This window comes from Lagopus muta, chromosome 1 (genome assembly GCF_023343835.1).
Source record: "Lagopus muta isolate bLagMut1 chromosome 1, bLagMut1 primary, whole genome shotgun sequence".
Lineage (NCBI taxonomy): Eukaryota > Metazoa > Chordata > Aves > Galliformes > Phasianidae > Lagopus > Lagopus muta.
This window is the reverse complement of record NC_064433.1, coordinates 77,710,424-77,735,147: the sequence shown is the minus strand read 5'-3', so window position 1 is coordinate 77,735,147 and position 24,724 is coordinate 77,710,424. Positions and strand designations below refer to the sequence as shown.

At 40.1% G+C, this 24,724-nt stretch overlaps 1 protein-coding gene across 7 annotated transcripts in view; it reads left to right on the top strand.

Annotated features, from left to right (window-relative positions):
• CLCN1 (chloride voltage-gated channel 1) overlaps positions 1-24,346 on the top strand; it is a 61,082-nt gene extending 36,736 nt beyond the window's left edge. For 4 of the 7 annotated variants that reach the window (XM_048968502.1, XM_048968470.1, XM_048968486.1 and 1 more), the window contains 16 exons: positions 1,099-1,224; positions 3,368-3,452; positions 6,006-6,107; positions 7,204-7,288; positions 7,710-7,859; positions 11,541-11,610; positions 13,144-13,254; positions 13,388-13,601; positions 14,223-14,356; positions 14,826-15,052; positions 15,170-15,275; positions 16,932-17,014; positions 17,678-17,716; positions 18,349-18,453; positions 20,623-20,709; positions 21,185-24,346. In XM_048968502.1, the coding sequence (XP_048824459.1) occupies positions 1,099-1,224; positions 3,368-3,452; positions 6,006-6,107; positions 7,204-7,288; positions 7,710-7,859; positions 11,541-11,610; positions 13,144-13,254; positions 13,388-13,601; positions 14,223-14,356; positions 14,826-15,052; positions 15,170-15,275; positions 16,932-17,014; positions 17,678-17,716; positions 18,349-18,453; positions 20,623-20,709; positions 21,185-21,577 (2,117 nt within the window). In that variant the 3' untranslated portion in view covers positions 21,578-24,346. Of the gene's footprint in view, positions 1-1,098; positions 1,225-3,367; positions 3,453-6,005; positions 6,108-7,203; positions 7,289-7,709; positions 7,860-11,540; positions 11,611-13,143; positions 13,255-13,387; positions 13,602-14,222; positions 14,357-14,825; positions 15,053-15,169; positions 15,276-16,931; positions 17,202-17,677; positions 17,717-18,348; positions 18,454-20,622; positions 20,710-21,184 lie in introns of those variants that run through there. The other 3 variants (XM_048968478.1, XM_048968509.1, XM_048968510.1) reach the window with 3 other exon arrangements.
• The last annotated feature ends 378 nt before the right edge of the window (positions 24,347-24,724 follow it).

The window sequence follows — 24,724 nt, the reverse complement described above, 5'->3', positions numbered from 1 at the left end:
CAAGATATTGCAGCAAAAAAGGGAGAGCCAGAAGTGCACAAAGTGCAACAGGATAACACTGATGTAGTTAATTTCATAAAAACAAAATCTTAAGACAGTAGGATATTTGTAATAGTCTGTAGTAGTGAGGTGAGGAATGACCATGGAAATCATCTGTACCACACAGCAGTTCAGAGGTTATCTCATGGCAAAGGACTTAAAAGAGTTGTCTAATTTAAAGATGAGTTGAGTATTTTTCTTTTACAGAAAGGTGTTCTGAATTTCCTGATCTTTTCTGTCATGACAAGTGGCTGACAGCAATATGCTACCCAGCAAATGCTTTTAAAAACAGAAGCACATAATCTGTCCCTGTGAGGTGAAAGTGCCATTTTAACACTGAGTGAGAAAGTACATGCTTTTTCAGAGGGATGCTGTGCTGTGGAGATTTCATGATTTTCTTGCTGAAAACACTGTGTGTCATTTATAAAACCTTTCTCATCTGTACACATGAAAAGCTTGTACGAGTTTTCTAATCCACTGAAAAACCTTCCAAAGGAAAATTTTCGGTGGGTTTGGAACACACTCGTTAAAGATACAAAAATATATATTGATATATATGTATTTATATATATATTTTTTTTAATTTAGTAAGTGCAGCCAAAGTTATGCTTCTCCCATTTCAGGCTTTGTGAGGGCTCTTTTTCAACTCTGATAGCCATTAAAACTAAATATGGATATAAACTGAACTTACAACTGCAAGTTGTATAACTAATTAAACCATGATTTTCAAAAATAAGAACAAATATTAATAATAATATTTTTAGTGAGAACAGTATTTTTTTGTACAATTAATAAAATAAATGGATCATAGAATGTTCCTCGCGTTATCATCTTATTGTTTTTATTTTCATGTGTGCTTTATAATGTACCCAGTGCACTAGTACAGTATTGCACATCTACAATTTACAAATGTACACAATCAAAAAATACTTTACCAATGGAGTACACAATCAAAGAAGTTTTGAGATCACTGCTTTAGAAGACTATGTAGAAGTATTTCTTGTCCTTCTGTCATTGCACTTCTGATTTTAACTTTACTCCTTTTCTAACTCTTTTTAGGGGTCCTTTTCAGCATTGAAGTCACTTCCACTTACTTTGCTGTGCGTAATTATTGGAGAGGTTTCTTTGCAGCTACCTTTAGTGCCTTCATTTTCCGAGTCCTTGCTGTTTGGAACAAGGATGCAGGTAAGCTAAAATCATTCCTGTTGTCTTTGTACAAATGTCCTTTATATTTTTTTTCTCCATCTTTCTCAAAGCCCTCAACTTTCAGGATGTTTGAGACTTCTGCCATGACACTGAAACACTGAACATCTAACAGTAAAGAAGAAAAAGAGAAAAGGAAGCATCTTCTATCACTAAATGTGTAACACAACTTATCCCAGTTCTTCAGAATATGACTGAAAAAAGACTGTGTATGCATACCAGTCAAATAAGAAGTGTCCCAAGGTGGGATTTTTGCCTTTAGTCAGCATAATGTCATGACTGCAAATATAAACATATCCCACCACAAATTGGGTAATACATATTGCAATGCATGCAGTTCACTGGAAACACCACAGCCTGGTTTGGTCATCTCTTGGCTAGATGCACACGAAACAAGCAGTGGTCTAGAAAACTGAGGTGATGAAATGATTAGGAGGCTGCGAAACTGGTTGGGTCTGACTGAAGGTCCGAAAGCTCCAACTGTGCTAGCTTCAACTGCAGCTCTGATAGAAAAAGAAGAAACCAACCAACTAAAAAACAAACAAACAAAAACCAAATAAACAAAAACACCATTTCAACTGAAACGTGTGCAGGCAGAAATAGCATAGACCAGGTGTGTTCAAGAAATCAATTCAGATACTGCCGGAATGAGATTCCAGTTGATACAGAAGGTTGCCATTCATAGGTAAATTTCTTGCTTATAATGCCTTTATCCTTCGTTCTTGCACTTTTATTTATTTTACTGATCTGAGTTCCACATGGGCTCTTCCCATTCTAAAATTGCTGTAATTTACTCTCTTGACATCACAGAATTGGATTTTATTGTGCTAGAACATTATTTGCCTTGAATATTCTTTTTCAATGTAGAAAGTGATGGCTATTTGTGCTCTGAATGTAAAAAGGAACTGCATCTTTGCCTGTGAAACACTGCCTCATATTATGGGTTATTCAACCATCAGATCTGTCACAAAAACACTTGCCTCTCTTCTTTCCAGGGGAAAATAGAAGAAGGCAAATAACAGGAGATAATCCCCAATCCTTCACTTCATCCACTGTAGGCCCCTGCTGATCTCTAAAATCATTTGAAATTAGCTTAATCCTAAAATATCTTATCTAACCTGCCCTTCTTCAAAATCATCCAAGCAGCTTCAATAACCGGGGTGAATGGCTCACTACATTCTGCTTCAGTGACTGTCTGGACTAAAATGTTCCATGATCCAATTGTCTATGAAAAATCCTGGGGCTTTTGTTCATAATACTGAATTTGCTCTGTTTGTGTTGCCAGAATCCCTTATTAGAGAATCAGAAACTCCTGTTTAGGCCAGTAATTCATTATTTTACAGTCTTTCATCATGCGTGCCGTAACTTACCTTTCATGTCTTTTCTTTCTTATTTCCTTCTCTTACAACAGTTACAAGTCTTTTCAGTCATTGTTCATGCAGCAGTTTTTCTCAGATCTCTCTCTGATATCTTCACAATCTCTAGTCTTGTCTGCTCTCAGCAGTTATGCACTTAGTAGGTAAAATAATGTCTTTGCACTAGTTTCCTGTGTGGGTACTATTGTCACTCAGTAACAGTGCTTTTTTGTGAGGTAGTTAATGTACTTGAAAGTAGATGGAGCTGCTTCCCTAATGCACACTATTCGTATCTACCTGTAATGTTTATGTGGAACATCTAAGCTATTGAAAATTCATATAGAGTACGTCAGCTAACTCTTCTGCAAGCACTTGCCATCTTACTGCAGAAAAGCTTTGAGATAAAATTATCAGAGTTCCAGGCAGGTGTGGCGATAAACGGATTCCATGGAAAGCATTACAGTAATGCAGTATAATACTGGACAACGGGTGGTAGAAGAAAAAAAGTATGTACAAATCTGGGATTGTAGGAAATGTATGTGTATATACTCTGAAAACAAACCTATATCATCAGTAGTGGTAGGTTTGCAAGTGTTTAAAAATTGAGATTACTAAAATTAAAGCAGTCTGCATATCTGTAATATTGTACATAATAAGAAACCATACAACACATATATAACTAATTCCCCTGTCTCTGCTTCCAGCTTTTATGCCATTTAACTTTTACCTCATTATTACCTTTCCTTTTCTACCTCTTTCTTATCTCACAGTTACCATCACAGCACTATTCAGAACTAACTTTCGCATGGATTTCCCCTTTGATCTGCAAGAGCTGCCAGCATTTGCTGTAATAGGGTAAGTTACCAGGAACTTGGTTTCTTGCTCTACAAAAGATATCAAGTAAGTTCTGTTGGTAATCCTTTTGCAAAACAGAATAACTCCTCTTTTAGGCATTTTGATTTTGTGTTGGGATTCTTCCTTCAGCAGTGGTAACACAATGGGTAATCTTTCTATTAGAAGATTAGCATCTGCTTGGGAGAGATGGTATGCTCCTTTCTAAGAGAGACAAAGACTTTTTTGTCAGTATGATGGCTCTCTTCATAAGAAGGGCTTTAAGTTAGGAAGGAAAGGGTGTGCAGAAAGTAACCAGAAGCCCTGTGAGGCACTGACAGACAGGGCTGCTGAAGAACAGGCATAGGATAATATAATTGGGAAGGATCATACTATCATTAAAATAGGCTTTAAGTGGGCCCAGGCTGTAGTTGCCTTTTTGGGCTGCAGTCACATATTGCCATCTCATGTTGACTCAGTGCCCCTCTAGATGGCATACCCTCCTTCCAGCGTGTTGATCATACCACATAGCTTGCTGCTGCTGGCAAACACACTGAGCATGTACTTAATCCCACCATCCACATTGCTGACAGAGGTATTAAGTAGTGATGGTCCTAGTGCCAGTCCCTTAGGAATACCACTTGTCAGTGATCTTCACCTGGACATCCAGCCATTGACCACAATGCAGCCATCTAGACAAATTATTAACTACCACGTTCTACCCCGAGAAGGACTTTGGAATGTTGATGAAAAACTCAACATGAGATGGCAGTACGTGACTGCAGCCCAGAAAAACAACTGTATCCTGGGCTGCATCAAAAGAAAGCATGACCAGCAAGGCAGGCTGGTGATTCTGCACCTTCACTCCACTTTCATGAAATCCTACCTGGAGTACCACTTTCAACTCTGGGGCTCTCAGCATAAGAAAAACATAGACCAGTTGAAGTAAGTTCAGAGCAGGGCCACAAAGGAGATCAGAGTAATGGAACACATCCTCACATGAAGTGAGGTTGAGATCTGGGGTTCTTCAGTCTTGAGAAGGCTGGAGATATTAAAGTGGCTGTTCAGTACCTAAAGGAAGCCTATAAGAAAGTGGAATTGGACTTTTTATTAAGAAATGTAGTGATAGAAAAAAGGCTAATAATGGCTTTAAATTAAAAGTGAGTAGATTTAGATTATATATAAGGAAGAGATTGTTTACTACAAGGATGATGACATGCTGAAATAAGTTGTCCAGAGAAGTCCCATCCCTGGAACTGTTCAGAACCAGGATAGATGGCAACCTCATCTAGTGGAAGGTGTCCCTGCTCATGTTATGGGGGTTGCAACTAGATGATCTTTAAAGTCTCTTCCAGCCCAAATCATTTTGATCCTATAATCCTGACTGAGAGGTAACAGATACCTGATGTTAGATCAACCTTGGTGACGATCCCTTTAATCATGATATAAAGGCATTCATTAGAACTTTCGTGGTCTCCGTAGCTTACCTACCACACACTCACATTTCTTTCATGCAAAGTGCAACTCCACTTCCTATCCTTCCTTTCCTGTCTTTGCAAAAGACTGTATGCACTGTGCACTGTGGTCTTCCAGTCATATGATTTTTCCCACCAAGTTTCTCAGATTGGAGAACAGGCATAGAGCACCAGTTGCTCCTGTTGCCCAGGCTACATGCGTTGGTAGGCATGCTCTTGAGATTGTCTTAGGCTTCTTGTCTTTCAAGAGGGCTGGGGAACTCACACTCTGGTCGGTGCACTCATCTGCCCTGTTTCTCTGGAATATGTAGGTGTCACAACTTTGGACACTATCACACCAAGTTTGGTACATTTAATATTTTATACAGGTATATAATTTTGCTGGCTCAGAGTTAAACCCCCTACTTTTTACTATTTCTTGTTCTAACCTAATGTCTAAGTTCTGGCAATACTTATTTTTGGCAAATTGCTCTTCACCAGACCACACCAAGATCTGCCAGTCCTATTTTTATAGAACCTGATACTGCTCCCATCACCCAAACATTTCAAGAGTTAAAATTAGAGACTGTCAGAGAAACACAAGCTCTAATTAGTTTTCAGTGCATCAATTCTGAGTGGAACTGCTTACAAACCCTATATTCAAGCAACTGTAGATGAGATAAAGCTATTGTCACGCTGAATCTGTATTGCCTGCAGTCATGGTTCATTTCTTCACTGATACACTGTATGTATGCATGTGTATCTGTGCACCTGTGTATCTTTGGAAGTCTTTGTAGGTCAGGGCACAGAAAAGAGAAGGAGGGGACCAGCTAGAGATAAGGTGCAACCGTACTGCATTTTGGAATTGGACATCACATCCTGACATGACATTTTCATCTACAAGCATGAGAAAGTTTAGGAGCAAAATAGCAGTGTGTGACAAAGAGGTCCAAAACCATCTCTCCCTTTTTGCCAAGGAGCCAATGTTTTCAGCTGAGCTGCTGCATGTTCTTAAGTTAAAAGACATCATAATAACTGTAGATGAAAAACGCTTGGGTTTTGGTTGGTGGTTTGTATGCTTTTAATGGTTTGATATGATTTTATTTCATTTCCACTATTTTAGGATATGTTCAGGATTCCTTGGAGCATTTTTTGTTTATCTCAATCGTCAAGTGGTGCTGTGCGTCCGGCGTCTTACAGCTCTAAGCCAGTTTCTCACCAAGTAGTGAGTGTCTTTGAATACTTTATCAGCAAGTTCTTGATACCCTACTGATAATGGATAGGAACAAATACTTTCTAGAAGCTAGTAGAGCTATTTCACTTATAAAATTGTAAAAATGGGAAAAACTGAATTTATATCAGAGAAAGATATCTGCAAATACCAGTATAATATATTCTGAGATGGATTTTTTTCTAGACTGGCTCCAATAGCTTCAAATGGCATCTTGATTTAGAAGGAATTCTGTAATACTTATTAAGAGGAGAAAGGAAAATATTGATTGGACAAGAAATGTTCTTAACTAGAAAATCATTGATCATACTTCTGGAGAGGCACTGGGTTCTTCTTTCTTAGAATCTATAAAAGAAACAAATGCTTATGTTGTAAGAAACAGAAAACAACTGAAATACAACTACATCCTTAACATCTAAAATGTTTTTTAAAATCAAAATGGAGACAAATACGTAAAGAGTGTATCACGGTATTGAAATTGCTGTATATTCAAGAACCAAAAGCTGAAACTGATAGTAATCCAAAGGTGTGAATTGCAGCATGCAAGAGAAATACAAGATAAAGTAAGACTTAGCAATAAAGGTTTTACTGACAACTTTCCACCCAGAAATGTGGTGGACAGGAATTCAATGGAAAATAAGGCAATATTTTCCCTTAAGTACTAATGCAACTAAGAGTGCATGCGGAAATGTATGGCAAGAAGGAGAACCACCCTAGGACAGGATAAATTGCATGGAGGATGAAGAGCAAGATAAAAATACTTGCAACAACTGGAGGAGAGGCTGGCTTTTGACGTTGGGTCACCTCACAGTTGTAAATACACGTCACCTCTGTATAGTTAAGACTGTGCAATTTGTACATCCCTCCCCATTATATTACTTTTGATGGAAAAAATGGCTCTGCTGCCTGCTGAACTCTCTATGAATCATGATGGTCAGTGGAGCAGGGCATTAAATAGTCAGTGACACAACTCCAAAGCATGGATACAGATGCAGCAGAGAACTTTCACAGGAATAGCATTTATGTTCCTGAAGTGATATTGCTACAAGAATATGAGGTTACATTTTAACAGACTTTTCTTTCTTTTCAGCTTCCTCATATACCCTGGGTTCATAACCTTCTTTATAGCATCCGTGACCTTCCCTCTGGGGTTTGGGCAGTTCATGGCAGGAGAGGTGAGAGTGGGATGTGCATTTTGAATTATTTCTAATTCTGTAGAGCAATCTCCCTTTCTCCTGTTCCCCAATAACTTTACATCTTGGGAAGGAGAAGAAAGATTTGGGAAGAGTTTGATCTGAAGGACTGTACTGTGAGACGTGATCTCTGATCTCCCTTTCACGTAAAACTTGAAAGAGCTCCACTTTCCTAAGCAAGTAATTTAGGAAGATGTGTAAAAGTTATTGTCCTTTTACAAGTTCAGGTAAAATCACATGTCTCTTCCTGAAGATCAAAATATGAATTAAGTCTCATAATCATGAATTGTTTAAGTAAAATTCTCCCCAACTTCCTCGGAACAGAGGCAGAATATTTAATCTGTCTAATGTCATGCTTAATCCCTGTTTGTTGTTTGTTTGTTTTCTTTTCTTTTCTTTATAGTTGATGCCACGGGAAGCCATCAGTTCTCTCTTTGATAACTACACCTGGGCAAAATACACAGGAGACCCTCAGATCCTAGGGAAATCTGCTGCCTGGATCCACCCCAAAGTCAGTGTCTTCATCATCATCCTGCTTTTCTTTCTCATGAAGGTATGAAGTTCAGCTCACTCTAACCCTTTTCCACTCAGAGTGAGTTCTCCTGATCCTGCATTAAAAATGTATCTGCCTATGACAAGTTGCTAGGTATTGAATAAAACACTACTACAGGAATGGGGTCTTATATCTTTTGATGGAATTTTTGCCTATATTGAATACAAGATCAGCAAATTTATTAGGGAAAAATTTCCTGGCCTTAATACATTTACTCCTTCAGTAGTTAATCTTCATTATGCATCCTGCTGAATGACTTTCAAGAGACACAGTTTAGTGGCTGGTAGTAAAGACTACATCAGAACAAGTCTCTCAAGGACTGAGAAAATAAGTAATGGAGTACAAAGCTCTCAGATACTTTATATTTGGCCTAAACAAAGTCTCATGCTATTTACTTGATACCTAGAAGAAGTAGACATGATAATGTTCAAAATACAATTACCAAGAATGGTTTCTGGGAGGCAAGGAGTGTAAAAGTTGCAGAAATGCTTATTTATTTTTTCTTAAGAACAAGAAGAGCTGAAGCCACCTTGAAATACAAGTTGAACATTTCAATAGATCAAAAATAGGCATTAGTGATTGACACAGCTGATTCCATCTAGCATAAAACATTTTATCAAATTTCTGACAGGCATCTGAAGGTTATCATTCTGTACTAATTCTGATTACAGTGTACTAAGCAGATAGGGTCTCACTGAATAAAAGAAGGAATGGACTGCACAGTGCATCTTTCTTGAGCCCCATCTGTTCTCCTTTAGGACTTGTATTCTCAAAGACTGAATTTGTTGGCCTTGTCCCACTAGCTTAGGGAATGAGTGTCCAACCTTTTGGCTTCCCTGGGCTGTACTGAGTGAAGAGGAGTAGTCTTGGGCTGTGCACGAAATATATAATATAGGTAATATATGTAACTAACAAAACTTATTTTGTTTTTAATTACAAATAGAAAGAAGAGAGTAGTAAAACCATAAAGCTAGTGGGATATTTGACCTTTGTTTTGTGAAACTAATGCATCAGTCTTGTTCGATGGAACTGATTGCAGTTCTTACTGAGTTCTCAAGGTGTTCATCAAACATTTTCATGAAATTTTACTCCTCCTTCATCCTTGAAGTTGTTCATGTCATCACTTTCTGGGAGTACATACAGTTGTGAACAAGACATGACAGTGAAATGAGAGACAAGTCTAGTAGAGAGACGTGACCAAATTTTTGAGTTGAATATCTGATTACAACTCTATACATTCCACTTGAAAATTTCCAGGTAATGTATTGGAGTCAACTGAAAACTGAGTCAAAAAAATACCAAGAAAAATGCATTGGTTTTTTTTCTGCAACCTTGAAAATTATTCTCAAATTCCAAAATATCAAAATGGAAAGCAAGTCTGCATATTTTTTGCTGTTCACAGGACTGTTCAACCAGTGTATCAAATGCATAAAATTATTTGCCATAAATTCAGTTGGCACTGCACTGCACCCTCCCCATGTCCTAGTTTCAGTCCAGACAGTCCCAGTCACACACCAATGTTTGGTTATTGTTGAGCAGCAGGTGTGCATCTGGGGCTGGGTCAAGCTGCTTAGAAGAAAAGAGCCACTGCCATGATGGCACAGGACAAGGGGCAACCACAGGACAGGCTGAGCCAGGCCATGTGTGGGCCATGGGCCCTGGGTTGGAGGTGCCTGGCTTAGAGTTTTCTCAGATCACGACATAACTGCTCCAAGTAGTTCATTTTTTATACATTCACAGTTGGGATGCACACATTAAAAAATAACTGCAGCTTTGACTCTAGAAGACTTGACCTTATTCTCCAATTCGTTATACTCCTGATTCTTAGTTGTGTTTGGTCTGAGTTTGGCAAGATAAAATTTAGGTGGCAGTATTCTAGCTATGCAGTTTGGTGGCTTCTGTAGCCATCCAGGAGCCTCTTCATTGAAGTATTCAAATGGCAAATGTGAAGAACAACAGCCAGTATCAAGCTGATGGTCCAAACCATCCTCCCTGCATATTCCTCTGCCATGAGCTGAGATATGCTGTTTTGCTGGTTCTTTGCTACCTTTGTGGAAGGCTTTACATTATAGCCTGTGACATTATAGCCTGTATACTAGTTTCTTTTTCCTTTTATGCCAACCAGCCTATAACTGCAGAAAATTTGTCTTAGATGGATTTCTTCAAATTGACTGTCTAGAGGTTAATACCTCATCTGTCTACAGCTACTGCATTGTCTGCATAGGCATCACCTCATCAAGGGTGGACCTTGAACAGGAATGATTTGCCTACTCTGAGAAAAACAAGACATTCTAGTTCTTTAGGAGAAACCTGGAAGTATTGCTCTTCATGTACTGGACTGTTCTTGCCTTTCTCCTACAGAAGAAACTGCTGCAAGGGAATTGACAGTACATTTCTTTGTACAAGCTCTTGAAATAGCAACATCCTTAGTGGATTCTTCAGCTATGGAAATTTCCTGGCCTTTCACCTAAGAAAAGACAAACTTACTGGCACTCAAGGTGTTTGTAAGAATAGGCTGTTGCCTCCAGAAGGCTGGACTAAGTCAATATTTGGATTAGCCTCAGCACTACTCAGCAGCCAAGAGGGCAAATCACATTCTGGGGTGCACTAAACATAGCATAGTCAGCTGGCCGAGACAGTTCATTATCCCACTGTATTTAACACTGAATCTTGAATCTTTATTTTTTTATTTAACATTGAATCTTGAAAATTGAATCAAGCCCCACCTTGAATCTTGTGTATAGTTCTGGGCTCCACAATATAAAAGGGATATTAAGATACTTGCATGTTTACACAGGAGGGCAGCCAAGCTGGTAGCAGGTCTGAAAGGCATGCCCTGTGAAGGGAGGCTGAGAGTACATTCGGGCTGCCAATCTGAAAAAGGCCAATTGCTCATTGCTCTCTGCAGCTTCCTGATGAGTGGAAGTAGAGGGAGGTGCTGGGCTCTGCTCCTGAGTAACAGTGAGAGAATGCAAGGGAACAGCACAGAGCTGCACCAGCAGAGGATCAGATGGACATCAGGAAAAATGTATTTACTGTGAGGATAGTCAGACACTGGAACAGGCTAGATACAAGCTATAATAAGGGAAACTTACAGCAGATGGGCTTCAGGAAAAAATTCTCCCTTGAATTTGGCTTCTCAGAAACTTCCCAGAAAAGCTGGGGAATCTCCACCCGTCAAGATGTTCAAAGTTTATCTGGACTAGGCCCAGAGAAAGCTAATTTAACTTAGGAATTAACTCTTCTGGAAGCAGGAAGTTGAGGGAGAGACTTCTAGAGTTCCCTTTACAGTAAATTTTTTTTGAGGCTATGAAATCCTGATAATCTCATTTTATAAAATTATTAATAATAATAAAAATAAAAAACCTGTTTAGAACAGTGGGAAATCTTACCTTCAGAAGTTCAAGGCAAAGGTGTTCTCATGTTCATTCTCTTGGTGATTTGGCTTCCCTGACAACACAGCAGTCACCCAAAGGTCTTCTGCTTCATGGTTGGTGTGATGCAAGAGTTTCTCTAACTCCCCTTCACACCTCACAGCCCCTTAGCCCTTCACCTCCCAGCTGAACTGCCATATCCCTCAGATTGTGTCTCCTTATGGATTTACACGTTGGTCAGTAGAGTGGGGCTGTAGGAAATGCTACTGCTACTCCCTAACAACTGCACCCTCTGCCTCTGTTCTAGTTCTGGATGTCTGTCATCGCTACCACGATGCCAATCCCCTGTGGAGGCTTCATGCCTGTTTTTGTTCTAGGTGAGTTCGAATTTTATGTTGCAACGTATGGATCTGACAGGTAGAAAGGACAAGAGACGCTGTGTATGTGCCTGGTAGGCTTCTTCGAGAGGATACAGAGTCTAGTTATCACTTCATGCCTATGACAATCTTGGTCAGCAGTTCTTATACCAGTCTCTTTTGTCCACACTCTTATACCTAAATGCTGAGGACATCTTTTATCATTTTACAAAAGAAAAGCCAAGCTGTGGAAAGACACACTGAGTCATGGTCTTCTCATTTCTCTGACTCTTCATCTACAGAGAAACTCATACTACAGCTAGCAATAGTTGCTCCTTTCACTCCTGAAGGCCAATGAGAAGTCACAACCTCAAAACTAGTACCTGCAATGCCACTTCTCCGTCAGGGAGTGCGATGGCATATGGGAATTTATTATTTATCAAGTTGTTTACAAGCTCATGAAGTTCAGCATTAATTATCCACAGCCCTGAAATTAAATGAAGTGTGTTGAAGTGTGCTTACAATCTCTGGGTTCTGGAATGCAACAACTGAACCTGAATCAGTAATATGCCCTTGCAGTAATGAAGGCTAACATCAAACAAAGCTGTATTAGTAAAAGCCCAGTCAGCAAGGCAAAGGAACAGGTTATTTTGGAGCAATTGGCATTCTGCAAACAATTCTCAAATACTATTTTGTGTCCATCCACGCAGGAAGAGTGACAAAGTGCACTGAGTCTAGTGAAGGGCCACTGAGATTGTTGGGGAGCAAACAAAACAAACAAGGACAACCTGAGGAAATTGGGCTTGTTCAATCTGCAGAAGAGAAGGTCAAGAGGAGAGCTAACTGTAGGTTTCACCATCTAATGCAGCAAGGTATAAGGAAGATAGAAAGACTCTTCCTGGAGACAGAAGAGAAGGAAAAAGAGGAGGAAGAGGAAGCAAAAAGCACATGTTGCAACATGGGAAATTCTGATTGAGATGGGGAAAAAATTGTTTCCCTGGTAAAGATTCCCCAAGAGGATGGAGAATCTCCATCACCAGAGACTTCTAAAGCAGGTTTGGTCAAGGCCCTCGGTGGCTTGATCTTACTTTGAAATTAGCATGTTGTGATCAGGGCTCAGACCAAAGACTTCCACATGTCCCTTCCCATCCAAACTTTTCTGTAAGCTTAAGACTCTAGTATTTTGGACATTCATAGAGTGAGTGCACGTCAATCCTGAACTGTGATTTGGACTGACGTGACACAAAATATGCTGTCTTTTAAAAGACATTTCTCCATGCCTGGGAATCACAAATACCTCCTTGCCTGGTGCATCTAAGTGGAAGAATGAGGGTTCAACTGTATTTACATATCTTAGTACATTTTTTTCCTCTTGGAGTTTAACTTTTGTATTTTGTAACTGAAAGCTATTGTTCAGTCCTGGTGTCATTTTTATGTAAGTGTTGGTTTTGTTTCTGTTAGAAATCACCCCAGTGTTTACCCAGCATAGCTACATAGCATAGACTTTATGCTCTTTGGATGTTAAATTCCATAATTGCTGGTGATGTTTTCCAGGTGCTGCATTTGGACGTCTTATTGGAGAAATCATGGCATCTCTCTTTCCAGATGGGATCCTCTTTGATGGTATTGTTTACAAAATCTTACCTGGAGGGTATGCTGTCATTGGTGAGTCTTCATGTCTTCCTCTTTCTCCACCTAATCCCATCCCCATAACTTTCCTGGCCGACATGATGTTCTGTTTCTATATCACAGTCTCTCTTCTTCTCTCCCAATAACTTTTCCACCCTATCTGGGAAAGGTGCAGCAGCTCTGACAGGAGCAGTGAGCCACACTGTATCCACTGCGGTCATCTGCTTTGAGCTGACAGGTCAAATTGCCCACATCCTGCCCATGATGGTAGCTGTCATTCTTGCCAACATGGTGGCCCAGAGTCTGCAACCCAGCCTCTATGATAGCATCATCCAGGTGAAGAAGTTGCCCTACCTGCCAGATCTGGGCTGGAATCATATAAGGTACAGCAGTAGAGCAGAGATGGAGATGGGGAGAATGAGACCATGGGAGAAGAAAAGGTCATGAAAAGCAAACAGCGTTACAAAGAAAATAAAAAAGCAGAATAAATCTGGGCTGAGAAGAAAAAGCAAAAAGAGAAGAAAAAAGGAGGTGGAATAGAAATAAGGTCCATACGCAGAAAGCACAAGTTTGAATCATCTGCAATATTACTGAATTTCTGTAAATATTGCCAATTTACTTCAGTTTTGAAGACTTGGACATTTGGATTTTTTTCTCTTAAAAATGTTTGAAACATTTTATTTGGATACTTTTATACTTTAAAAAAATATAAAATCAGCTATTCACCTACATGTGTCTCTATATAAAATGCATATATTATACGTATATATGTATGTATATATAAAACATGTATGTGTATGTGCATGTATAGAAATGTATTTTTATTGTGGAAGATAGCGGAGTGAAATAGAACTGTAATGAAATCCATGTTGATACTGCTCCAAAGTCCTCCTTAGTTACTCTTAGAGATGATCAAGTAGCAACTCTATAAAGAACACACTGAGCAACTTACCTGCTATACATTTTTAACATTCTAACTCTTCATCTTGTCCATATATTCACAGCAAATACAATATCTTTGTTGAAGATATTATGGTCCAAGATGTGAAATTTGTCTCCTCCAACTGTAAATATCGAGACTTGCAAACTCTACTCCAAAGCACCACTGTTAAGACTTTGCCTTTGGTGGACTCACCAGGTAAGCGACTGGTCTTTCCTGAAGGCTGTCTCAACTGAGTCAAAAGAAACTCTCAAATTACATGCTTTGAAGAAGGTAGTGTGGTCCAATATATAACATGATTCATACTAAAAACTTTCCACTATGATTAAGTATGAAATAAGATTGTTTCAGCTTTAGCAGACAGGTAAGATGGAGTGTGAGAATTAGATATAGTATGTAAGAGATATGTGGCAATTTTGACAAAAGGGAGGAATTTTGTATAAGTAAAGAGCCTGTTTCTGTTGTTCTCAGGAGTGCACAGATCAGGGATGGCTAGCTTCCCCCAGCCCCAAAGAATACTAGCAGCAATTAGCAGGGCTAATTTTATACCTTGTGATAGTGCTGCTTCCAGCATTTCAAAGAATTTAAAAGGAAGAAAGGGCAATGTGTGGCAAGTGGCATTCAAAACCATGAGGGGACTGAATAGTTTCTCTACTGTGTTATGCAGAGACCATGATCCTTCTGGGGTCTGTAGAGCGATCCGATCTGCAGGCACTCCTCCAGAGACACATCAGCCCAGAACGGCGACGGTGCCTCAACAGACAAATGCAGCAGAAGCTGGCTGAGGCACCTTATGATGGACACAGCAAGGGATCAGGAGCAATGCTGCCAAAGCTGAAGCATGAATCTTTCGTTTATGTTGATGAGGATGATGATACAGATGAGAAGGCAGAGGTGAGGGAGAAGAAAAGAGACTGTATTATAGACTGCTTAAGAAGCAGTAAGACATTTGGAAAGACTGAGAAAGAAATGACATGGGGTGGACCTTATTTTCTCTCCTTTCCGTAACAGCAGCCTCAGCCACCAAGCCCCTCTCCTAGTCACCCAGAGGAGCCCAATGGCCCAACAAATCCTCTTAAACAAACGCCTGAAATTTTGGAGCCACAGCAATTCTCAGGTATGATAACTTCTGGCGTGCCCCAGTCACACCTTAGTTAGATTATGGAAGATTTAAAGCTTACTATATGTAAATGTCTGTAAAAGGTGCTGGCTTCTCAGTTGTGGGGAAGAAATTGTTCTCAGTCAACTTTCTCTGCTTTTCTTGTGCTGGCACTTTGAAAAATGTACCTCACAACAATTACCTGAAATTATCTTCTTTTCGTGATCCTCTAGAGAGCATAGCAAAAGTAGGCCCACTCAGGCAGCTCTCTCTCTGTCAGTATCCCCAATTCCAAGGTTTGCAAAAACGTCTCCTTTGACTTTTGCTGAAGGTTCTGCATGTGAACGTCCCACCACTTGGCACCTTCACCTTGTGAATTATTCTGAGAAGTCTGAGAGCTGAACATATGTACTTATTTTTGGAGTTGCTTGGCCATTTCCAAAGCTGAACAACTCCTCCCTTGGATGCACATCTCTTGGTTTCAGCTTATTTAACATGAAAGACGAATACTGACTTACTGTGTTCTCTTTGTGCTGCTCCACCTTCATTAGCTTTGTTCCCACAACTATGTTTGTATCTTGTTTCTGATTCCTATATCATGTATATTTGATACAGGATGGTTTAGTTAGTTTTTGTTTGGTTGCTTTTTTTTCCTTTGTGTGCCTTGAAATACGCAGACAGCGAGTTCACACAGTGGTACAGCTAAATCTTCAAAATTAATACAGAGGATGTGGTTCTGGCTCCTGTTTTTAGATACCCAAATATAATATAGCCTATAACGTATCTGGAGCCTTAACACCACTTGTTTATGACTAAACCTTTACAGCATACAAAAATTCACTTTATGCTATGCTACCAGGGCAGTAGAATGGTGGAATAGCAATTCATTTTCCTTACCAAATCAGAAAAACAATTATATCAAAACAAGGATATTGTGTGAGACACTTTAAGTGAAATTAGTGCTGAGTTATCAAGGAGTCACAAAAGAAAATGAAGGAGGGATGACTTCATGAGGCGTTCCCTTCCATAATTTTTACTTTGGCTCACAGCTGCCATAGTTTCTGACCAATCTGAACAGCCTTGTTCACAACAGCACCAAACCCTATACTTTCCCATTTGCTAATTTCTGACTGTCCTGCCTAGAATAATTCTGCAGTTATTCTCACTCCCACTGTTACACTATTGGCTCAGCCCATGGCCTTTTCACTCCCTCATAACTGTCAAGTCTGGCTAATTGGTATGCTTTGATTTGAAGTTATTTTCAAATTTCCTTTCCATACTCAGCCTTTAAATCAGATTCTCCTTATGTATTTCAGAAACCCTATAGCGGTTTCTTTCTTGCATCATATTGTTTGCTGTCTAATAGTCTTGCTTCTGTTTTTCTCCTCAGGGACATTGATCTATTAACATCATCTGTGTGGGCTATTTTGTAATGTTTTCTTTCCTTTCCTTAAGGAAAAGATACTGCATGGAAATATTTATCCTGGCATGTCCTAACCATCATCTTACAAACTGACTGCTGAACTGTGGCTGGCTAAACCCTGTCACGTACAGTATAAAATGTCCCTCATATTATTTTCTAGCCTGCCTTGGGCAAGAAGATAACCATGGAGCTTTGTATTTTTGTCACTCGTTCATTCTTGTCTCTTATCCACATCTGTTTTCATTCTTCAGACAGTTTCCGGAATTTGAGGCAACTGTTCCAGCAGCTCTTGTGCCCTTACAACCGTCGACCTGAAACACAGAGTGCTGTCCAGGTTAGGGATACAGAAAGCCTAGCAGTAGCCTGGAAAGAGAAGGGATGTGATGGAAATAGAGCCTACTACCCAGAGCCTTTCAGCATCTGGCCAAATGATGGACATACATATGGTACTCCCTCCAAGGAGAAAGGATGTGATTACTGTGAAGGAGTGTACATCTTGCTCATGAGCCATTTGTGCTCAGGTATCAAGGCTACCATCATGATTGAGTCTGGGCATCTTTTTTTCCCAGCAAATGACATCATTTCCACTAGTCTGAAACAAAGTGCAAGTCTAGTTCATTTGGCACTATTTTTGGCTAGCTAAAAATGAAAAAAGGCTTTTGTCTTGTGCTACCTTAGATGCCCTTGGGCACCGGGTTGGTGGATATCATACTGAGTCTCTGAGAGATCCACCCACTCTAGGACGGTAATTGGGCCCCATGTGAAAGCATCCAAAGCAGTACCAGATGACCCTGTTTAGGCACCTGACATAGGCCATTTTTTTTTTGGTAAGGGAAGAAAATTAAGTATAGAGTGCACTTTTTTTATGAGTATGAAGAAAATCTAATGACTTAGTAATATATTAACTGAAATAAAAAGGGGACCACAAGGTGTAAGGAGGTTATGCACATCTTTCCTTTCTGTACTCTGTGAAACCGAACAGTGTTTTCTTCTACAGGAGCCAGTGGAAGTCGTTGAGACAATGACACCAGAAGAGGTAAGACTGAAAGGGAAGTAAGTCAAGTGAGTGTTTCTTTTGCCCATTCTTTACCATTTGCAGTTCTTCCCAAACTCTTAGAACAGTAATTGCCACATAAAACCATAGATAAACCCATTTTCTTCTTAGATTTGTATAGGAGGCAAGTCTCACCCATTAAGAGATTTTTTCTGCTATATGTAATGAGTAAGGCATCGAGTAATCTCATAGAGCTTTGAAATCAGTCCTGCTGTGAGCAGGATGTTAGATCAGAGGCCTTTGCAGGTCTCTTCTCACCTAAAGCTATGGGTCTATGTTGTTCCTTCATTCTTTGCAAAAAGGAACTATTACCTTGTAAAGACAAGTGGAAGATGCACTCAGGAAGGAAAGCCAGGATGTTCACTCCCTCTTTAAGCAGGAAGGAGCAAAACTCTCCCTCCCCAGAAAACCTCAGAGATACTGGAATTTATCTCTTCACACAGGGACTTGATATCTTCTAAGAATAAGAAACCTGAAGGAGGTGATATAGTATGCAAGGCAGGTGGATAATATACATTGGATGGACAAATGATTAATGGGAGAATGGGCACAGTCTGGGTACATAACCAGCAGCACTGCTGATTACTATGAGTGCTTCTCCTTTCTTCTGTTAGATAGATGCTTGGGAACAAGAGGAGCTGGAAAAGGATGTGTGCTTTGAATGCTGCCGTATAGACCCTTCCCCTTTCCAACTGGTGGAGAGAACCTCTCTGCACAAGGTGGGTGCAGACATCTCCCTGAGGCATACTGTTTTTGTCCACCATATCTATCATTAAGTATCGTCTATGATACGTCTTCTCCTTTTCTTCACCTACTCACATTGTCCTCATCCAATTATAATTAACACCAGCAATTTTCACGTCCACATACAGGAGTAATTTTTTTCTCTATTTTTCTGCATGTATTTCTAGTCTCCTGGAAAAAGAAAGGCTAGAGGTTAAGAAGTTTAAGTTCTGTTGTTAAATAACTTTTGGACACACCTAGGACTTTCCAGCCATTGCATCAACAGAAGCATTATATGCAGTGCTGCCTGCGGGCACTACCTGGAGATACACACTGCTTTGTTGGTGCACAGCACTGGAATGACTACTCCTGGATTCCTCAAGGTGTTTCTGTCAGCGTGCAGAGTATTTCTTAATGTGTGAGAAAAGCTGTTTCAAACCAGTCTACCTCATAAGGTTGGTCTTCACTGATCTGAAGCACAAGGAAAGAAGAAACTAGATCATACCGGTGACCAGTGAGTGACAGGACTCAAGGAAATAGCATGAAGTTGTATCAGAGGAGGTTCAGATTAGATATTAGGAAGAGTTTCTTCTACAAGAGAGTGATTGCACTCGGAAACAGGCTACCACAGTAGAGACCATGGCCCCAAGCTGCCTGAGCTCAAGGAACATTTGGACAGTGCTCTCAACCTTCAAACATAGGGTTTGAATGTTGGCTGGTACCAGGTAGAGACAGCAGTTGGATTCAGTTATCCTTGTTGATACCTTCTAACTTGGAATATTCTATGACATGACTTCCAGAGTTAATATAGAATGACTGAGGGAAAAAGCAATCATTATATAGCTATATCAGGAGAAACAGAGGATTGGAGTTTCGTTAAATGGAAAGGAAAACTGGCCTACTGAAGCAAAAGCACACAGTGCAAGTTTTTAATCATTATTTATTTAATGTGAAATGTCAGTATATGCCTTGCACAAAATTAATTACCGTTATCAAAGCGGTAAGATCTAAGCCTTTAGCAAAATAAAAAGAGGCTGACATACTTAAGATGGTGTTTTCTAAAGGACTGGCTGAAGGAATCTGAAACCCACTAGTATCTGAGATTATAGAGGCTACAAGATGTGATACCTGGAGATTTCCAATGAAGAACATTTCATATATCTCTTTCTTTGTCAGAGAAACTCTGAAGTAACAGACAAAAGTCAACCTAAATGCACAAGAAAAAAAAACAGGAATAAGTAACCAAACTGAGGTATGCACGGTCAGAGCTAAGTGTGAGAATACTGACAAGAATATCACAGATTGTGATCATATTGTACTTAAGCAGTTTGCTTCTCTTTTGCATGAGAGTAAAATGTCTTCTGCATGAAGGCTGACATTTTCCTTAGTTTACAATCAATTCCACATGTCACAGAATCACAGGTATTGATGTCATGTGATGCTAAAGAAAAAGATAAATACCAGCCCAGAAAGAACTACTTTGTGTAAGTCCACAGCCATAGCTCAGCTTAAAGAAATTAAAGGTAAAAAATATTCCACAGATAAGCACTGAAAATGCTTAGTTTCAGAAAACCTGATCTTTAAAGAATAGTAAAATAATATAGTATATGTAGGCTGGAGAAGACTGACAACAGTGTAATACCTATCTTTTTCAGAATACCTTCTAAGAGAAAGGTATTAACTCTTTTCTTTTGTTGCCACTGCATTGGATAAACAGCACCAAGATTAGACAAGAAAAGAACAGGAAAAAAAAAAAACAAACAACTTCTGGTGGTAAGGAAAGTACTGGAACAAATAACCTAAGAAAGTTCTGACTACGCATATTACTATGATAGTTTTATTTCCAGCATGAAATGAAAAGGGATCTGTGTAAGTCCTTAAATGCACAGGGAGTTGTATATGAATCTCTTTCCAGAGGGAGGATGGAAGTGATTTTGAGAATGTGCTCTGCATTATCAACACACTCCTATCTACAGAGGGGCAATAGAAGGACCAGAAATTAACATCTGCTAGCTACAAAAGGGGAATGGAAGCAGTAGTTTCTCACTTTGGTTACCAGGCTTGTATGCCTTTGGCATTCCTGCTTCTAAATCCTAAATCCACCAGGTATCACCTTACCAGTTTTCAAGGCCCCTGAATTTTTTTGTGTGTGTTTTTCCTCTTAGACGCATACGTTGTTTTCATTACTGGGCCTCAGCCATGCCTATGTAACCAGTATGGGAAAGCTGAAGGGAGTGCTGGCTTTGGAAGAGGTAGGTACAGATAATCTCAACTCCTAATCAAATGCAAATGTCTTGTGCATCGTTGCAAAACACTCACAGGTTGGAGATCCAGCTTGGAGTATATATAACTGTGCTTGCTCCGTTTTCAATCCAGCGTTGAATTCTGACTCATCACTCTGAGAGCTATGTAGAGGCAAGGATTGGATGACTGTATTTCAGAGAAAGCAGCAGATGTTATTTACAGGCACGTTAGACTGTTTGTCCTTTTCCTGAAAGCAGACCTCTTAACTGAGCAGCTATTATTGTCTCAGTAGTGCAGGATTTGTTATTTACCGTGGACTAATTACAATACCTGTATGAAAGATGATCTCAGGCCCCATCGCTTATACAATGATGTGACTCTATCTGTGAGTCCTTTACCCTGGAGAGCCGATGAACTTTTGGGTAGGGCTGAGTCAGCCTTCCTTTCGTCAATTTTTTCTCTGAACTTTTTCTCTTCTGATAGCTTCAAAAGGCAATAGAGGGCTCCACACGCTCCGGAGTTCGCCTCCGCCCTCCCCTTGCCAGTTTCCGTGACACAAACAGGACTTCAATCAGCGGTGAAAAGGTCAGCCAGGGTGCTCAGGTGTGGAGCCAGCAGGACAGCAGCGTGGTGGCAGCACAGCAAGCAGCAGACTCGGGGACTAAGAGCACACTGCCTCTGCACTCACACTCTCCACAGCCCTCTCACTTACATGATGAAGGGGAAGGCCTGTGCTCCAATTATGCCACCGATACCGAGTTGGAAGAGATGGAGCTGACAGGACCAGTTAATGAAAACATCTCAGACATCTTGAAGGACATCAGCCTACACACCACTGATCTGGATGAAGATGAGGATGAAGATGTCCCCTTGTAGGTGGTGTGAGGGCATAGACCATCGTGTTGAGCCAGTCTTGCGTATGCTCCTCACAGCTTTTGGATGCTCTTTGCAAACCCCACAGAGAATTGATTCAGTTGGGGGAAGGAACATAGGACTTGACCTTTTTTTCTGCTGCTTTATATACAAATATCAGTTGGGTTATTGAGCTGTGTACAGGAGTCAGATGTAGTCTGCAAGGTGACTGAGGGCAGGCTCATAATGTTAAAGGCCTCTGCTTTCACTTGTGGTGAGCAAGTGTCTACATAACATGTCAGAAAGGATCATAAGAGGGCATGAATATTACTGGACATAATCAGGATGCCCTCGGTCAATCCTCCATATAGAAAGTGGAGGGGTTGCAAATCTTCTCCACTGGTGTCATCCCTATAGTCACACCTGACATGCAGGCACCAGTGCAAACCAGACCTCCAGCCAAGAAGCGTAATGCTGCTTCTGTCTGCAGTCCTGTCTATGTTGCTCCTTTTGGCTAGCTCTTAACTTGCACCCCCCAAAACATTCCCATCTAGAACATTTTTCCTCTTTCTTAATTTTTACTCTGGGATCTTTCTGGGTGGAATTGCAGTTAGATGTTTCTCCACTGACCTTTAGCAGAGCCATACCCTAAAATCAGGTGAAAGGAAGGAAAATACTTGGTCTACATTTCATGTCTTGAATTCAGCCAGGGCTCAAAGAAAAGCACTGAAAGTGAGGAAAGCCTCTGTCTTCCCATCTCTAGAATTTTTAAACAGAATGTGAAAACCCTAAACGGGGGCATCCTCTGTTGGAGGGAGAGGAGTAAAACATCATGTACGCGCCTAAACAACTGTCAACTGTGTCTCTCAAAACCACTGCTGGAATTTTTACAAAGTTATAGTCTTAAAATACAAGAACTTAAAATTAAAAAAAAAAAAAAAAATTAAAAAAATGGAGTACCAAGAAATACAGGAGAGGGAATCATTTTCTATGCTTTGGAAACAGGTTCATCAATAAAACTTCTGCTCTTTTTCCTGATAATTCTGCTCTATTTATTTTCCACATATTTGTGCATGTCATAGATCAGAGAATTCTAGCTCCCACTTTCCCCTGTGTCTCCAGTGACTAGAAGTAGAGACTACAGCCCTTGTCTACAGCATCCCTCTATTCCAGATGTAGATCTGAAGGAGATCTTGATCTGTATCTTGCAAAGAGATGTCTCAACTTAATGTCATGGATGCAAAACCATAGTATCCAAGGGTAAGATGTTGCTTTAACTCACTGTCCTTGTGGGGTTTTCTCAGTAAACATGCAGAATTCGATTTGGCCTATTCTGCAGCTTTTCTCTAACATTCTATTTCTCTTTCCATCATACTTTCAGTGTGTCAAAACACTTAGATGTGATCCCAAGTAGGCTACTGGATGTGTTTTCACTTATCAGCAACACAGAAAAAATTCAGGCTCTGAGAACATATTCTTGGGAATATTCTCCTGGATTTTGAGCCACATCCCTTTCCTTGATATTTATAAAGCATTATCTGACTTAGAATGACCAGTTTCACCTCAATGGATGGTCTTCCATAAGCTGTCTCAAAAGTAAGTAGAAAAGACAGTTACCTCGAACCTAGTCTCCCTAGGAAAATTCCCTTCTGGCCTTAATTCCAAGGACTGACCTTGTACTAATTCACTCTTCTGATACTCGTGGATGGAGAAGTCTGGTAGAGTGGAATCTCTTAGAGTCTCTTGGAGAGAGAGAGATTTGCTTTTGTTCTCTGAACTCAAGAGCTCAATAGCCTACTCTGTATTCTTTTACATGATCCCTCTGTTTGTGCTACCTAGGGACAGCCTTTCTTTGTCTGAAGTGATCTTCAAAGATCACTCCTTTGAGGGCCATCCTGTCCTTGAGAGAAGCAAGTTGCAATGTGAAGGCAAGTCTTTAACTCACGCCTACCTCCACCTGAGGTTTGGGGCATATTTCTGACAGCCAAGCATTAGAAAACAGCCTGTAGTTGCTACTTTTGTGCCACCTTCCCCTGTTTGCAAAGAAGAGATAATACAACCGCTATTTTTCCCAGGTAACTGTGATACACCTTGGTATAAGCAGAGAGAAATAACATTCCTTTTAAATATCCATAAATGCACAGTGAGTAGTAATATTCTGAGACCGATTATGACTTGAAGGTCCATGTATCCTCAGGAAGGACAAGTTGCTCCGATTCAGCCCTTTCCAGCAAGTACAGATTTGGTTCTACCACATTTCGCTTAGTGAAACTACTGCACTGAGATAAGATGGAGAAATTTAGAGGCTGGAGTCAGTGCATCTCTGCTGCTTCTAGTCCGAATACAGATACATGTTCTGCTCCCCCACTTCTCCTGTAGTGTATTAGAAGAACATGGATTTGACTGGATGGGAGAGCAGATGGAATCTAAATCAAAGTCAGAGAGTGCATGAGTCATGACAGACAGGTTGTGAGCTGGGGGAGATGAAGCTGGAACAAAAAACGATGCACATGGAAGGGCTTGGGAAGCTCACAGTAAGAAACAAGCTAACCTGAAAAGTTTCAAGAGATTTGTTACATGAGGGTACAAGGGCATATACAGGCATGCCTGCACAAACACACACATGTATCTCTCTTCCTGTTACTCTTAGCTGTCTCACAGTAACTTTGATGAACTGGACTGTTCTCTGTGGGGAAGCAGTAAGCAGTAAGATGCATGTTTTTACTGCTGCTTTTGGAGACATCGCTCAAGATCCATTCCAGGTATGTCCTCACCCTTCGAGCACAAGTGGTATTCATCACTTTCTGAGAAAAATTATGCCTACAGGAATATGGACTGGGAGCCAGGAGGAAACAAAAAAAACATACTGCAAAGATGACCTGTGACGTCTGACGATGTTTCCTCTTCCATTTTTCCTATAATAAAATCTTCACTGAGTTGATGCCAAGTGTTTTAGTAGGTGTGAGATGTCCAGTTAGCTGACACTGAACTGTTGTCAAGAAAATTCTACATCTGCTCTTGGTCAATCCCAGCACACTCCTCCAAAGTTTAAACTTGAAACTTCTCTCCTACATACAAAGCGTCATTGATCAGTCACTATACCTGTATCTCTCATCCTGTCAAAGTTTGACAGAACACACAGAAATAATTTTTCTCCCAGATGAAACTGTC